The sequence below is a fragment of the Columba livia genome, chromosome 2 (genome assembly GCF_036013475.1).
Source record: "Columba livia isolate bColLiv1 breed racing homer chromosome 2, bColLiv1.pat.W.v2, whole genome shotgun sequence".
Classification (NCBI taxonomy): Eukaryota; Metazoa; Chordata; class Aves; order Columbiformes; family Columbidae; genus Columba; species Columba livia.
Window position 1 is genome coordinate 105,207,318 of NC_088603.1, and position 18,419 is coordinate 105,225,736.

Consider the following 18,419-nt stretch of genomic DNA (forward strand, 5'->3'; position numbering starts at 1 on the left):
ATGTAGTCTGGAACAATAAGACTTAGACCATATTTAAACCAGATTCATTGCATTATTCAGTTAGAAAATATTTATTTTGAACTGAATTCAAACCCTGTCTAGTTCAGTGGAAGTCTGAAGATCTTTAAGTCACAGCCCTTACAATACCTTCCCTAAATGGCAGCTTACAGGATTGCTGTATTAAGCATCCTTCCCTGAAGGTTTCTTTTGATTTCCTACTCACTCCACACATGAATGGGGAGACAAATGCCCTAAACCCCTAGGTACACTGCTGACTTTTTATTTTCCTTCACAAATTTTCCTCTACAGTTTCACTTTTTTTTTTTTCCCCAAGAGATCCAGTTCTGCAGTCTGCCCACCAAACTGTGCAATAAGCATTCTGCCAGGCTCCACACAGGAGTCTAAAAGAAATCTGCGAAAAGGAAAACGGCATGTTCAAAATTTAAAAAAAATAACAAAAAAACAAGAAGGTACAAAATGAGCAACAAAAAGAACAGCAACAAAAAGCTATATAGAGAAAAAAACCAAATACTTTTTCACCAATCTAAAGTATTATTTGGACATATGAAAGAGACCTTTGGGATACATGTGATGGTTCCATTCAAACATTTTGCTGTCTGATTTCCGAATCACAGAGCCTCTCTTTTTACACCAGCTTGCGTTACTTTGACCTTGATTAGTCTCAATTTAAATAAAGCTTTCCCTGTAGCTAAAATAATTTCTTTATAGCTTTTTGCATCCGTTTCTGTGTGTGTCTATCAGCAGTTGGTTTGTTTGTTATGCATTTGATAATTTTCCACTCTGCAAAGGCTACCTCTGGTTCAGAGGTGCTTGGAGCAAACCATTTCTTTTGGTCTTTGAGTAACTCATCGACAGATCAAAGTACAGGCATTAAAGCAAATGCTACTTCATGTTCCTTGTCTTCAGGGCACCATGAATTAAATATGGAAGCTGATACAATGGATATTTGTAATTAATGTTTTGTACTACCCTACAATATAAAAACCCAGGTGATTTATTTGCCAAGGCTTTTATTATTCGATAGTTGCTTACTGAAGAATAGCATCTGTATGGTAGCCCATTTATGTCTACTTTCCAATAACAAATTAAGTATACATATCTGTAAGCATTTTCACAATCACTGGAGAAAGTGGCACTGTAAAGAACAGTAGTACTAACAACAATAATAAACTCTTTGAGCAAAGGATACAGAATTATTCCAGTTTAACATTGTAATATCTGAATTAGGGGTGAGCAGAGTGTTTTTCCTATTTTACAGACGGGAAATTTGTTACTCTAGTATGTTGTTTGTTTGTGGGGTTTTTTGTTTGTTTTGGTTTGGGTTTTTTTGTTTGCTTGTTTGTTTTTCATTGCTATAGGTTTTTGAGAATCCTAGACATATTTCGTTAAGCCTTTGAAGACCACGACAGCAATGTTAAATAATCTTCTTATTAACAAATCATATTAGGAAGAGCAATGTGAAATTACTACTGAAGTGCATAATTACTACAGAGTTTATGATATTTTATGTAATGTTTCTGATTTAAAAAAAAAGAATTGATAGCTGATCTGTCTCCTTCAGTGCTATTATTATTTTTTTTTTTTTTTCACTCACGGAAAAAAAGTTTCTTTATTTTCATCATCAAGAAGCCAAAAGGTTCAAAAGTGATTTTATAGATGGTGTGGTCATCCACTGAACGACAGAATTTACATTTCAGAAGAATCAGTTTAAGCAGCTGAAGGGCTTAATCAGGACATTACATACCTTTTTATCTTAGCCATATTTCTGCAATCAGTTCCAAAGAGCTCAGGAATATACTTACATGTTATGAGTTGAGATTAAAGCTTTTATAGATACTCTATCATATTTCAATTTCTAAAGTAGCTGTCTCTATTAATTTAGCTGTAAATGATATGATGAGAGATATTTTCAGAGAAGTTCTGAACTTCTGGAATTCACTTCCTTCCCTCATTTCAGCTGAATGGTATCTACTTTCATGGGCCACTCCAAAATATATTCACATTTTATAGTATTTGGAGGAAAGAAAGGAAAGGGACTGCAAAGGGAAAGTTAATATCAAAAAATAAATTGTCTTATTTGTGTGACCTTTTTCTAGGTGTCTGCCTGGTTTACAATGTGGCAAATAAGTCATTTTTATATAGCCTTACCATACACTATGTTATGATAAAGAATATGAAACACATTATGAATAACACTGATTGTTGTCCTATCTATCCGAACTCAGAGGCGGTTAATGGTGGCTTCAGTCCAGAGAAGAAGGCTTGTTTTGAAGTTCTGGATTTTCTGAAAGATTATCAAAGATTCTTTGTCTGGTTTTATTGAATAAGTGTTGATCATCATATCCCTACACGGTGGTTTTGTGAGAATTACAGACATGTTTAGCTTAGCCTTCAAAAGACATTCAAACAAAAGGATTACATTTTTGTCTGTGGGACTATAATCTGAAATTTAACAATAAAAATGAATGTAAAGAAGATAGGTGATTTTTTGTCACCATGTAAAATCCATTCATCATGTTTATCAGATATTTTGAATGGATTTTTCTCTATCCATTTGTTGTTATAGTTCTGTACTGTCCCATAATCCAAAAGTCAGCTGTATACTAAACACAACTAAATTGTTATTTTGCACATTGAAAAAGCACTTTCACTGCACCACTAGTATTAAATACATCATTTGCAAAATTACTTGAATGTGAAAGTTGCTGTGTAAAGTAGACTCCTATCCTACTACAGCTATAACTAGCATCAGATCAAATAGAACAATATTAACAAGGCATCCAGATACAGGATTCCATTTTGATTTAAGTTTTTGACTTTATAACTGCATGTAGACATGGTAAATGATGACCGTAATGTGGTATTAATTATTTATAGTTATCCTTTATGTGCGTGTATGGTAACTACAGACTGTTGGATTCCAGAGGAAATATTCTGTTAAAATAATCACAACACAAAGCAGACTAAATCTGTCCCAAATATAATACTAGAGACATCTCAACAAGAATTGATTTGATGCAGAAAACTGAGTTGCTAAGGCATTAATAAATTAACTCAGCCTGAAATTGCAGCTTGAAAGTCTGATGTAAGCCGTATCAAATGTTGTATATTATGTGTAAGCAACTTGACCATCCAGAATGTACCTATGTGTATGCATGGTAATTTCAGTCCCTTTTTCTTTCTCCATATCATGCAGAAAACAGATTTTAGGTACACTGGGCACACCTACATTCTGAATTAATGTTGTCTTCTCTAGTGCATTTTTATTCTGACAATTCTGAGTTCTTGTAATTTGGGGACCACATGTGAAGAGGCTTTGATGTTGCAGCTTGCCTAGTAATTTTTATCAGTTCCAAAGAAGTGACTATGTATGCAAAGCACTTCAAGTTAGAGATAAGGAAAAAAATATTTACTCAGTACTTCACATGTAATAAAATAATCATCAGTTACAGTGAAAGTTAAGAGTACTCATTTGATATTTCTTCTCTACATAATGAAATGTTGACAGAAGAAAAGAGGGGAAATCTTTAACCAAATTCTAGAGGTATGTGATCAATGTTAAAAACAAGCAGTTTGCTAAAACTGATCCTTTCTAATAAATCGTGATATAAAATGACTTTTGATAGTACAGAGATGATAGTGATAGGTTAGTAAGGTAATGTTTATTATTTCACCTTGTTGTGTTCTCTTTGTCGTTTACAAAGTAACATTTGAGCAGTGATGATAAGAAAATAAACAGTTAAAAAGAAAAAAAAAAAAAAAAAAAAAAGGAATGAGCGTGTGAAACTCCTCCTCCTAACTACTCCTACATTCATGCAGTCCTAAAATTACATTTGACCCCTTGAAGCCAAGAGGTTGATGTGGCCCCTGGTGAAAATGAGTTTGACATCCCTATCTTAGAGTATTAAAACCGGGTAAAGCTGTGAAAGCATCATATATTCTAACAGACCCTGACTCTAAACTACACTTGAAGATGCACTGTGTGTAACTTGTAATATTTTGAAACAGTGGACACAGTGGCCAATTGAAAATTCCTTTTTTCTGCTTTATATGGACCATGATTCAACAACATTATCTCATAGCAGGATGGAACAGGTAGGAAGAGTTTATCAGCATATACAAACAAACATAAAAAGGCAACTAAGTGTCATGGCATGAACTTCCTGTTTGTCATTCCTTTGCTGAGATGTAGGCCATTTTTTTTTATAGCTGAGCAGAAACACCCTACAGTAGACCCAGAGAAATTAGATCAATATTGTGCCAATTTGCTCACCAAAAAAGATAGAGAAACAGTCAAAAGGAAAACCTTGGTCTTGAGGTAGAAGCTCTACCTGGAAAATGCAGATGGTTATACTAATGAACATTTTAATATTTTACCTGCAATAAATTCTGATGATAATCAAACATAATTAAGCAATGAGAAAAATCCTACTACTCATAACACCTCTGCCAATTTGAACAAAACCCTCCTGTACTCCCAAAACAGGTGAGTGATCAGACCTCTTACATCCCATAAAACACAGCAGAGCTCCTATTAAAGGATGTTGGGTGGAAAACAAAACAAAATAAACTGAAGTAGAAAGAGACAGGTGGAAAATTTGTTCTTCTTTCCATCTGTCTAAAGGGAATAGTAAGACTATGGTTTGGTATGGAAGCATGGACAAAGATCTCCAAAGTATACACTCAAGTACTCTACCATAAAAATTAATAGTACTGATTGTTGTTCAGGCAGTCTATACCTTAAGTTGAACTTGGTCAAGAGAAAGCCCTTAGAAGCAGAAAGGGCTGTAACAGAGAAGCTTTCTTCTTCCTTCTGAAGACCCCTATAATTCGAATTCAGTGAGACCACTTTGGGTTGAGGAAATAAACTTTCAATGAATTTTCATCAAACTACCAGGCAGTCAACTACTCTATACTCCATAACTTGTTATTTGCAAGACAAACAGAATTCAATGAGACATACAGTCCAGAAGGGTTTACAGAAAATCTCTTTTGTACAAAATAATTAATGAATGAGAAATCAGAGCTGTTACTGATATCTTAGAGTCCCTCACAGATGATATTTATCAGTTGAAAGTGCCAACTAGTCAGGTGGATGGGGAAGTTGAGTATAGTAGGTAACATTTTTTTCTTACCCTTGATCAAATGAGGTCCTGATGCTCCCAGCGGTGATCTCTGTCTGTGGAAAGAAATAGTAAATGAGGCCCACCCACCATGAACTCATATCAGTTTTTCAAGAAAAAAAATGAATAAATTAATCTCAGCTTTGAAGAAATGTACATTTTCAAACGGAACTTTAGGTTCTAGATTAATGAGACCTGGAATAAATTTTACAGCAACGAAATTTCAGCCTAGTCAATATGGCAACAGATATAACTTTGCAGAAGGAACACATAATTGATTCTGTTTCTTTGTTTACATTCTAAAATGCAGGGGTTTTTTAAACCTTGACTCGCAAACAATAACTGCAGTTTTCAGTCTCTTATGCCAGTTTCCCTGGTGAAAGGCTAGAATCTCTAAGGTTAAATGTACAAAAGCCTAGGAAACCTGAAAAATAAGAAACAGTTTCCTTCTCTCTGGGTGATTTTTCCTTTAGAGTCAGCAAAATCAGATCTGCCTATTGCTCGATGAATATTTTATAGACTCATCTGGGTTTTGCTGAATCTTAGTGGAAGTAATACAGTAAGAAATAAACAATAAGGGTTTGCCCTGTCCTTATGTTCCAACTATTCCCCCTTATGTTCCAACTATTCCCCTGCTTATAGGGTGAATCCTTAAAGGCATATGAATATGTCCAGAATAACCATAGGAGATAGGTTTGTGTAGAACGGCACTGTACAGATCAAAACAAGAGAAGGTGGGGATTTTTTTGGCTAGACACACACCGTCCTCAGAATTTTATTTATTGGATCAAGTATAGATAAAATTGATGGGGCAAATACATTCTGTATGTGAACTAATTGCAGTTAATAATGGTATATCAAAAGATTATCTAATTCTCAACTGCAATAATGTTATGATTTTCAAACATGATAGACTCCTAAAAATATCTTCTACAAAGACATTGCTGATACCTGCTTAAATAACTATTAATCAGAATGAGGTATAAAAATCATATCTATAATTTACCTTTTTTTTTTTTTTTGGTAGGTAGGCAATTCTTCTCTACCAAGTAACTGAACTAAAAAGCCAAACAAACAAAAAAACAAAATAGATGTGTCTAAGACATCTTTGTGGATTACTATTTTAGTCTGGATGTTCACTTTATCTTGATACACCCTGGATTGTATGGACAGACATACATCCATACAAAGCTTTTTTCTCAGCTGCAGCCATGGAGATCATCAACAAACACCAATATAGTATTTTTTAATTTGTTGAGGTATATGGCAGAATATTATCATGAAAATGTGCCATTGTTTGTGTTTTATACTGGATAAATATTTTTCTTCTCTATTGCTGTTCATATTGAGCATATTCTGGGAACTGTATTCTCTTATAAAAATGCAACCTGTGGGTTATTACCAAGGTAATATTAGTGATCAGTTATCGCTTTTCACTGATTTCTTGACCTGCACGGATAGATCTCTATTTGTACCACCTTAGCTATTTTCTTTGGTCTCAGGAAAGGGAAAAAATTCCCTCAAGAAGCTTCATCCTTTGTACAATGTCACCAAGCACATAAATAACAATCACTCCTCTCATTAGTGGCAATAAAAAAATCTCAAGGGTCCTTATTTTTCCATAGAGTAAAAATACAGATTTGAAATAAATGTCACATATAAAAAGGTCAGAGTGCTAAGAATATAAAGTTTCTGGGGTGTCAGCCACATTTTGCACTCTGCTGTGAAGTTTTAATCAAACTTAGCTTGCTTGAAAAGAAAAAGAATGTTTGCTGAAGTCTTAGATCTTTGATTGAAAAATGATTTAATCAGGAAAGAGTTTTCAAAGGCACAGATGGAAGGCTGTAGTCACTTCTGTTGACTTACTGCTTTGTTTTTAAAGCGCTGCTTGTACCATTTGGGTGCTTTCTGATTTAGGGAAAGTTGAGGCTTCAAGTCTCTTAGGTACAAATAAATGCAAAGCATGAAATGACGTAAAATAGAGACCAAGGTCAAGTTGGACACTATTTTTCTGAAAGTTGGTGGGCTTGCATCAGTTTACTTTTCTCCTGATTGCTAAGGATACTCACTAATATATGTTGATGCTCAGATCATTAGATATTTACTGACAAAAATAACAAATATAACCTATTTTTAAGCAGAAATATTGCTAATTATGATAACTGCTGTGTAGCTGATTGTTTATTTACAGAGATGAACCATATTATTTTGAATTACAACTGTTATTTTTTATTTAATCTTGCAATTACTGTCTAGTTTGACATATTTGCAAATGAAGACTATTTTGCTGTCTTGAGAAAAAGCAGCCAACAAGTTACATAATCAATCTGTTATACAGAATCAACAATTCAGTGCATGAACTTGTCACTATATCTCACTTACTGGAGCTACACTATATCAGTGGAATGATGTCAATGTCTTTGTGGACCAGAAGGAAATGGGTTTTGTATAGAGGGATTTTTCAAATGTAGAATGACATACTTTGCACCTTGAAAAAAAAAAAAGAACGAAACGCTATATATGTGGCTATTTTTTCCATTTGTGGAAACTTCATTTACACTTGGTCTTTTGATCTAGAAAATCTTTTACATTTTCACTAGTTTTTAATGCCTGCCTCTCTCAAATAGATGAAAAATCCAAGCAGATTATTTTCAGAGTACAAGCCTCTATAAGCCTGTTTGGGTATAAAATATATACATTTGTGAGTACGTAACATGAACTCAATATGTATTCAGAGTTCACATCTCTGGCATCAAGAGTTTAACCTACCCGATAAGTCCTTTTGTTGTTTTAAAGGGCAAGTAAATACTTTTATTCTTAAACAATTTTGTTTATCTGTGTTTCCAGCTAATTCAAAGCATCAGTGCAGTGGATCAAGATGACTCACCAGAAGGTCACCATTTTTACTTCTTATTGGCTCAGGAGGCCACAAACAACTCACATTTTTCTGTCAAAGATAATCAAGGTAGTGTCATTCATGTAGCTTTTTAACACCTTCTGAATGAAATATGCATGCTTCTAGTGGTAGAAATTGTCATTATAAGATATGAACATGTCATGAAGTGAATTTCAAAAACATAATTCAGTAATATCAACGAGCTTATTTTCTTTTTTCAGCAGAGTAACACAAACAGCAAATGACAGTGTTATTTCAAGGAAAGAAAAAATACTGAAATGAAAAATACTCTGGTATTCCTTAGAATTTATTTTATTAATATAAGATATGGTGGAAAATTCCAGCTTTCTTGTTAGAATTAGTGGTTTGTCTAAGAAATGAGATCACCAGAAATAGAAGATTGCTGTTACTGTAAGTCTGTTACTGCCTCACTTCAACAAGGCAAAACACAGAACAAATAAGAATGTAATCTTATTCCTTAACATATTTTAAACTGCATACACTAACTACTGATGACAGCATAAAAATGTCTTCTATATATATTTGAATGATATTCAGCACTGATATTTATTGAGACTCCTATTAAAAAAGTGCTATAGAGAGATATCAAGCAAAACCTGTCTGAGGTGAAAATGTACAAGTGCAATATCTGGTGGAATTTAGGGAAGATGACCACTTAGAGTCAGCCTGCTGAGACTACAAAGAAGAGCTTCTTCAGACTCAGCTAAAGTACACAATGTTCTAATTTACTTCACTAATTATTTAATTGGTCTGACTAGATGAATAAATCAATGGAAATAAGTTTTGGAAAGTTCAGACTATGTTAAACAGCGAACAACTTCTCTCAATATCCCCAAAGTTAAAGTCAATGTATTAATATGTATTTCAGTTCTCAACCTCATTAACCTCTCTCCCAGTGCCAGAAAGAGATGAGTTGTTACATTAAGGTCGAATAGTGTACAAGCCGCAAGGTTTTCCCACCTTCGCTCATTCTGCGCAAAGCCAGAGCAGAGCCACACACAAGACAATACTTCCAGTTCCTTTTGGTGGCTACTGATGGGGGGAAAAAAAAAAAAAGAAAACCAAACAAAACACAAACAAACAAAAAAAGACCCTTAAAAAACCCCAAACCACAACCTTTTAAAACACGGTATGATCAGCCCTCAATCTCTCCTTTTCTGCTGCATTTCATAGAAATGGAGAGGTGACTTGGGATAGTCTTAGGCAAAAGCAAAAGTGACTCTACAGGTGTGGAGCATTTTATCTCAGAGCTATTTTCCGAACTATGACAGAAATCTAGAACTTAAATGTGAGAGAGCTAACTTCAGTAGACTGTTTGGATAGATGTATTACACAGACAATGGCAGAAACCTTTTTTTTTCCCCACTTACATTTATTCTCACACTCAGTAATTCATCCTGCCATGCTAAAGAATTCTGACATGTAAATATTTATATATTTTTCTCATTTCCATCATACACAGATTTAGACAGGGTTACTTGGATTTGCAACAAACTAATTTTCAGATTTGAATGAGCTGATACGCAACAGGAGCTGAACTTAAGCTGCTTACTGTTTTTTGTACAGAACTGATTTCTAAACACTAATAGTTAAATACAGAGCAAGACAAGAACCTCTATCAACTCTTTGCTAATTTAGATAGTAGGTGCTCAGCTAGTTCCAGTATTTCAGTCAGAGAAAGAAATAAAAGACTAATTCAGTGTATCTTCTCTTGGTTTCTCTTCTTTCACTTGCCACCTGCTTTCTCTGTGTGCTGCCAGACACACTTTTGAAATGTCTTAACTGGTAAACTGTCTATATTTCATCTGTGAACTGCTGGATTGGTAGCAGCTGTTTACAGAGAACCAATTAATTAGTCTGAGCAGGTGGCAGGTACTGAACACAGTGGAATATTTTTTAGCTCTGAACATTAAAAATAGAGCTCCTATGTTAAATATTATTATTGCCCCTAGAATACATCTGTCAAAAATCAATGTGATTTATTCATGATTGACACAAAAAAATCCTCCACACGTCAGTGCCTGGTTTTAGTTTTTTAACTTTCTTAAAACTGTAGCTTCACTCTGTACTATTGTTTTTAAAATAGGCCAGATTCCACTGGAGGTTTAATGTTGTTAAATAGTGATAAACATGTACCATGAATAATAATTTATCTTCTAGATAACACAGCTGGAATTTTCACAGCAAAAAGTGGCTTCAGGAGGGAAGAGCAGTTTTATTTCTACTTGCCAATTTTAATTCTGGATAACGGAACCCCACCACTGACAAGCACAAATACTCTTACCGTCACTGTCTGCAACTGTGACACTGAAATTAACACCTTCTACTGTCGATATGGAGCTTTCCTGTATTCCATGGGTCTCAGCACGGAAGCCTTAGTTGCTATTTTGGCTTGCATACTAATTCTCTTAGGTAAGTAAAAGTAAGAGAAATTACTTTGTTTCTTTTTACAGCGGGCTTGGTTAAGGGATGAAGATGTTCTCTGGACTGGAAGACTGGAACTCCTGTGTCATTGAAAAAAAAATGCGATAAGGCAAATGTTGCTTCTTTGGTTTTGTTCTTGTTTTCCTTAACTATAATTCACTATCTGCCCCTCCAGTTTTCAGTAAAATTTTATTTTTAACACAGTTTCCTAAATGCTGGCTCCAGTTGAGTTATGGTCCTACTTACTTGTGCAGGATTTATAATAATAAAGATTTTGGAATCTAAAGTCTCTATTGAGCCCAGGTTAAGGTGAAGACAATGCTACATAGGAAAATTGGCTAGTTATAAGAATATAATAAAAGGCACATCACCCTATGAATTCTGCATTAGGTATGCCAAATACAAAGCTAAAAACAATTAAAAATAATAAAAGAAAAAGATAACCTTATACTCTTAGAAACCAACTCCAAAACAAAACAGGGAGTTTCTTGATCAGTTAAAAAGGTTACATCTCCAGACAGATTTTTCTGCAAATATTGGACATGTCCTTTTTCCCTCAGGAGAGACCAGATTAGCCTCCACTACATTTGGAAGATTGTGGATGTGAAAAGAAGGTTTGAGAGCACTTCAAACACACAGGAGTTGTGCTTGTACCTCTGCAAAGAGCCATGCATGGCTGGCAAATGGCACTCAAAACCAGACTAGCTGTCCAAGGCTGCTTGTTCCTGCTCTGCATGGGGCCAGGGATGCTGCAAGACATATTGGAGTGACAGTATTCAGGAAAACAGCTTCTTCACCTGGTGAAGCATATAGCTGTTGCTGCTGTAGTGCATTTACCTTTTCTCAGCAAAACTATATTCCTGCAGTGTCCTATGAGTGATTTGATGACACTGACACATTATAATGGCAGGCACATTGCACTAATCATTCCCTAAAGTTTAAATATCCATCCTGAAACTCTGTACCTGTCAGAGTTAGTGAGGCTAAGGTATGGTAGCTTCTGAGGCCATGAAAGAAAGAAGTGATAGAGATGGGTAGATTTGTTTTCCAAGGCAAAATGACCTTAGAGCTTGGTCACTGATTATGGCCATGGGCCTCAAGACCAAATTCAAGCTGATGCAAATAAAGCAACAGGGAAAGACCTCCAAATCCCTGTTGTCTGTGTAATAATATGGCATATCATACAGTGCTTATAGCAGTATGTTTCATAAAATGCCATATCCAAAACCACCACAAAATAATCAATGTACTAGGTAAGTAAACCCATTTTGCCACAAATGAAACTACAACCAACTCCAAAGTAAGAAAATGAAGCTAGAATCAGGATTTCAATGAGCAGTGTGACATCAAGTCATCATTATAAGTTGTGCAAACCTATAATAAATTGTTTTTCCATGAAATTGTAAACAAAAGAAAAAACAAGAAAACTGCAAAATAGTATCTAGCTACACAAATATAATGTCCAGAAAGAAAGAAGTAATAATAACAGAAATTACATTGCCTTAAGAAACAAAATCCTTCAGTGAAAATTATTTTCTCAATGTATTTGTTAATGAGATCAAATACAATAGCAATATTTTTAAACTCTTATATCACTGAAAAAGACGCACACAATTTTAAGTATTCTTTTTTTTTTTCCCATATGAAGGGTATCTAGGTAAAGAACATTCTTTTTCCTACCTTCATACAGAACAACCTCTACTAGTCTATAAATAACAACATACAACACTAAGCATATCACCATCAACCCGAAGAAAGCTGACTCTGGAAAATGAAGGCTTGCAGCTCTATTGTGATGCTGTATTTTGATCTGCCATAGTAGCAGTAGAAGACAAGAATAACAAGTCTAATAAAGCTAATGGAATTATTTTGAGTTTACAGCAGTGAAAAAAGAAATTTAACAAGTTAAAAATCACCCATATTTTTCATTCTGTACATAAGGTTACCGCTTATTTTCCTTAGCAGAAGGAACAGAAACTGGGTCTACTTATTTCCTGTTGTACCTTTGACCTCCTGACTGAATGTCTTGGTGAGAACTCTTTGAAAATTCTAAAATGGAAGTGTGTAATTTAGTCCCACAGTTAGATGGGTTGCCCAGAAGAAGTTAGATGGGTGTGCATGTTAATTTTGAGTCAGCATCTTCATATGGCTTTGAACTCTCAAGATAAAGTGACATGCAGGAAACTGCAGAAACAGAGAAACAGAAAGACCTACAAAAAAATACATGTGTTTTTATTTACTGCCGTGAACAGATTGAATAGAAAGGGAAGGGATGAAAACAGAGGGGTACCTCATAATTAGTATGTCTGGAAAGCAGTACTCTTGTCCAGACATTAGCCATTTCTTGACTCCATAGCAAAGTCCAGGGATGCACTAGTTCCCCTACTTTCATCTCTTGGTTTCCAACAGAGGAAACAGGAACATACAATTGGAATTGTGTTTTTTAGACTTGCTTGTACTTCCAGAGTCACCTTATTTAAATTTGAGCTATCCCTGTCCCAGGCAATTTTCAATAGTGGTACTGGAAAGCAAGCCCCCTGACTGAAGTCCCTGCCTCCGACCTTGCAGTCTGGCCAGTGTGCATTTCAAGTTTTCTTTGATTGTTGCAGGATATCTGAACTTGGTCACTTTGTGTTGTGATTTTAAGGGACTGAGGATCAGGCAAACTATCCAGTCTGCATTATCCAGTCTGTCAGTGGAATTATTTATCAAAGGCTTCTTGGTTGCTTGTAGAGAGGTCCTCTCTCCATATAGAACAAACCCTTGGTGTGTACTGGCCCTATGCACATCACAAAAGTGAAAGCAGGGATATAGATAAATATATTAATTCAAAAGAAAAAGAATCTACCACATTCTTCTTAGAAACACATATTTTGGAACAGGCTGCCCAGTGAAGTGTTTGAGTCACCATCACCAGAAGTGTTTAAGAGGTGAGTAGATGAGGTTCTTAGGGGCATGGTTTAGAAGTGGACTTGACAGTGCTAGGTTCGTGGTTGGACTCGATGATCTTAAATATTTGGTCCAACCAAAACAATTCTATGATTCTATGATTTTAAACGCATTAAATCTTCAAATGAATTTTTGTGAATATTAAAATGAAATAATAAAAGGTTCTACATACAGTATGTTTTCCAATGAAATCTTAAGTTCCATTTTTTTTCCATTTATCAGTGTCACTATGTGTACCATTAGAATCATTCACTATGCAAAGTGTAAGGAGAATTGAAAGTATCTGGGTTTTGTAAATATGTAGTACATTGTAGAAATTCCTGTTTCCAATGCATTCAAGTTTGGTGTTGTTATCTCCCAATCAAATGAAATAGCATACAGTAAAAATGTGGAAATAGAGAACTGGTTTAGGTCCCTCATATCCCCAAGTGAGGCAAAATCTTGTCGTTGGTGGTGGTTGTATCATGTGATGTCCTGAGAAAAAAATTGCAGTTCTCAAACTACTTACTTATTAAAGAGAACTGCAGTAAATGTTAGTTAAAAACTGAAATCATTAATCTCTGTGAAAGTCATGTACTATTTCTAAAGGATCATTAAAAAAAAAAAAAAAAAAAAAAAAAGAAATTAGGTAGGACTAAAAAATCATGCTTTAAAATAAAATTTTAAAAAGTTTTCATATATGAGGGGAACAGGCTACTCTGATTCATATGCCTTGGTAGTCAGTACTGCTGCAATATTAGGCAAAATTTAGTGATAGTTTTCAGATTTCCCAACCAGTATTACAGAAATAATTGAACCACACTCTGCATGGTCTCTGGAATTCAATGATTCAACCAGCTGAGGAGAACATCTTACTCATTGACTCATATTTCATTTGATCTTCCTGGGGCTTTCATCTGAGAGAAAGGGAAGGATTAAGAATTTAAATTCTGAATGTGAAACTGGCATATAACATGATAAAACAAAGCAGTTTCAAAAAGCATAGCCTGTGTTTCTATCAGTTTCAAACTCCTATCTAACAAAACAACTTCTCCATTTCATGTACCTATCTTATAAGTCCCTTTGTAGCTATTTTACCACCACATATTATGCTCATCTTAAAATTAAAAAATCCATTAAAATTACAGCTCTCTAAATTTGTCAAAAAAGCTTCTCTTTGCAATAGCTTTGATCTTAAAAAATGTTACCATTTATTTGTTTCCCTCCCCTTCTATTCCCCTTTTTCAGTGTTCTTTTTGGCAATTCTAGCCATAAGGCAGCAGAGAAAGAAGTCTCACTTTTCAGAGAAAATTGAAGAATTCAGAGAGAACATTGTCAGGTATGATGACGAAGGAGGTGGTGAGGAGGACACAGAAGCCTTTGATATTTCAGCACTGAGAACCCACACTGTCATGCGAACCCACAAACCTCGGAAGAAGGTCACCACAGAAATCCACAGCCTCTACAGACAGTCTCTACAAGTTGGCCCTGACAGTGCAATCTTCAGGCAATTCATTTCAGAAAAGCTTGAAGAGGCGAATACAGATCCTAGTGCTCCTCCATATGATTCACTTCAGACCTACGCATTTGAGGGTACTGGCTCTTTGGCAGGATCCCTCAGCTCTTTAAGTTCAAACATGTCAGATGTGGATCAGAGTTATGACTACCTTACAGACTGGGGACCTCACTTTAAACAGCTTGCAGGCATGTACACTTCCCATAGAAGTGTGGGGGATTAGGTATCATTTGGTTTGTTGTTTTAGTTTCCTAAACTTCAGCAACCAAAAAAAAGCTGTGGCTTTTTAAAAAGGGGGTAATCCCAAATTTAAGCATGAAAAATAAAAGCCCAAGTTCGTTTTTTCTGGAAAATCTTGGATGTGGAGATCTTCTAAAAGTCGCACCAGGTGTGTCATGAGGTCTCCCGTTTGAAAATCTGGTAGCTATTTAGGTGCCCAAATGCAAACTGTGCTGCTTTGGATATCTAGGTCCCCTTTTGGATACTGAAAAGCTGCATCCTGTAAGTACAAAAGGAGGAGTAGAAGCCATAACTGGATATTGCAAATATTCCGTCATCCATAAGCTTTAAACTGTTTCCAAAGTAAAGACTTTTGCTGTTGCAGTTGAATATGATCATTAACCAAAGTTAAAAATGCATATTTGTATAATGCTTCACTATATAAATACACTTGTGTGAAAAATAGACCCTAAATATTCTAATATAAACACTCATAGAATCATCTATTTATTATTCTTAGGACAGTAAAACTCAAACAAGTGGTTTTTTTTCCTCTCATTGTAGAAATAAAGACCTATTATAGCATCAGCAAATATTTGCTGCCATTTTAGTTTTTAATGGAGTTATTGGAAAATGCATAAACCAATACTTAATTTAGCAAATAAGATAGAAAAAATAAATCAGTTCAAGTCAGAATCAATATTCAATGTAAATATTACAATTGACCATATTATATATTACTGTAATTAGAATAAAATGATATCCAAATACAGGTATTTTTCCTTTTATTAAGAGTTTAAAAGATAACAGATTTACCAGCACAGATATATTTTTTTATTGTGGAATATAAAATTATCTGCAGTAGTCAGTTTTATTATAACAGTATTAAGAATCTTTAAAATGCTAAGCTGATGGTTATAAAACTTTATGTATAACATCAGATAATAAGATAATAAATTGCTTTGATGTTAGTCCACTTTGAAAATGATCTTGAAACATTCTGAGAGACTCAAGTCAGACTTCAACATTAATTTCCCACTGTATTATTTCCAAACATTTGATAATGAATATGAAGCTGTCTCAGAATGTTTCTTTATTCTTACTTATACTACTACCCAGCAGCATCTGAGGGTCATCAAACATGTTCAAAACAGTCTTTCTTAAAAAGCAACCTGTTTGGTTTTTATTCACTTCTCTTCCATCAGTTATTTATTTTACAGAAACTACATCATCTAATCTACTGATGCACAGCTGAAAGCTGGCATCAGAATAAACAAAATTGGGGTTCCCCCCCACTTTTTTTTTAAATAAGATTTTAGGTAAGTACTATAGAGAGCCAGGCAATACTTATGCAAGGAAAAAAGCAAACAAACAAATAGAAACAACAAACAAAAAATGACATGTAACAGACAGGCTCTGCAATGTTTGCTACAATTGCTGTTCACTGAAGAAAACCAAGGCATGTAGGCTTAATGGAAAAGTGCCAATGCAGAGTTTAAATTCCTGTCAGCTAAAAATAAAACATGTGGAGGAGCTTGAAAATCAGGAGAGATTTCCAATGTGATGTCTGGTAAGGGCAGAAACATTATATATGATATTCGTAGCTGGAAAAATAAGGGGAAGGGCTGTCATCTGACCAGGGGCAGATGAAGCAGCATCTGCTCTATAAGGAAAAAACTGGTTCTTGCTAGTCTCATGCTAGGATGCCTGTATGAATACGCAGCTACAAAACAGCTTTACAAGCTGCACAAGTAAAAGCATTGTATTAACAACTGTAATATTTGCGTTTACTAGCATTCAAAAAGATGTGGGAAAATAGCTTTTATTTGAGATAATATTGTATATATTAGTAATTTGTTCCATGGAGGGGAATAGAGAGAGAACAACTATACATGCACTGGTTGTTGGAGATGGTGAAAAGTACATTTTTAGGATTAGGTCTATAGATTTGTGTGGGTTATACCCTAAATAAATCCTTATTCTACAGATGGTCCCAGTGGCATTAATAGAATTCCATGTATTTTCAGGTTGCATTTAGTACAAAAAAAGGATAATAGCGTCTGATCCTTTCTCAATCCAGAGATTTTGTCTGTTTATGTGGGGAAATAGCCTTGAACACTCAACCATATTTGCACTTCCTTTATAATTTCCTCTTTGCATTGGAAGGAACTTCAGAGATAAATAATTTTGTAACCAGTGCATACCGCTGTCATGTAATTTTTATAACCAATGTATGCCATTGTCAATCACTTCTACATGAAAGAGAATAATGGTCTAAAATGGATCTTAAATGATCTTTAGCTGAAACTTTACACTTCTTTTAATATACTCTTCTTAATTGTTTTATACAATGTCTGCAAAAAGCTTTTGTAGAAGTGTCTGCTTATTTGAAGGGGGTAAAGATTCTGAGGAAGCCAAAACTGAACACATAACAGATATCACTAAAATTAATATTATGAAATTAATAAAGATAATTTATAAGCCAGAGTTACTGAATATGAGATCTATTAAACTGTGGAATGGTTTTTCCAAGAGAATCCTCTCCTACCTTTATCTTTTAAAATTCGATAGAAACTAGAATTTGCTATGCTCTTGGCTGAAGTGAAGATTGCAAAAAGAGTATCAGATGGTAAATATATATTGCGCTGTTCGTGACCTGCCTGAGGGAATATAAGGAGGACTTACTGCCAGACCATAAGACTATGGTTGTACGTACTGCTTTTGTCTTTGGATGCTTTGAAGAGATGTTCCTGTATATTTCTTTTTCTGTAACATGGTAATGAAATAGGTTGAGAACTACTGAAATATCTGATAAAACATTGGCTTCCTGTTTCATTTCTCACTCATAGCTATTCAGAGTGTTGTGTTAATGATTTTATTATTTAAAAGTCAAGGAAATGAATACTATGCATATATTAATAAATGCTTAACATTCAGAAGAACAAAATCACTTGACAGCACGTTGCACCTTCAGGCTCATTGTTGTGACTGGAAAAGGGTATTTTATTTATAAATTCACTCAAAATAAAATGTTTTCATTTGCTTTTCATTTTGCACATCACAATGTAGGTTTTTTATTATCATAACACTGAGAAGCAATCCTGCTTGTCACCGAGGATGATCTCAGTCTTTAATTCACGTAATTTTCCTACCGCATTTTCTCACAGATACTGTCATTACACTCCTAGTTTTGCTTTCAAAATTTGCATTGGAAATGTAGTTGTTTTAAAACTCATTCTTAACTGTATGGGGTAACCCTGTCAGATGAGAG

At 34.7% G+C, this 18,419-nt stretch overlaps 1 protein-coding gene across 9 annotated transcripts in view; it reads left to right on the plus strand.

The window, feature by feature from the left end:
• The window catches only part of CDH19 (cadherin 19), a 110,804-nt gene extending 92,598 nt beyond the window's left edge, over nt 1–18,206 (plus strand). For 8 of the 9 annotated variants that reach the window (XM_005498713.3, XM_065053060.1, XM_065053059.1 and 5 more), the window contains 3 exons: nt 7,992–8,109; nt 10,222–10,473; nt 14,662–18,206. In XM_005498713.3, coding sequence (XP_005498770.2) covers nt 7,992–8,109; nt 10,222–10,473; nt 14,662–15,152 — 861 coding nt within the window. In that variant the 3' untranslated portion in view covers nt 15,153–18,206. The other variant, XM_065053063.1, reaches the window with a different exon arrangement.
• The last annotated feature ends 213 nt before the right edge of the window (nt 18,207–18,419 follow it).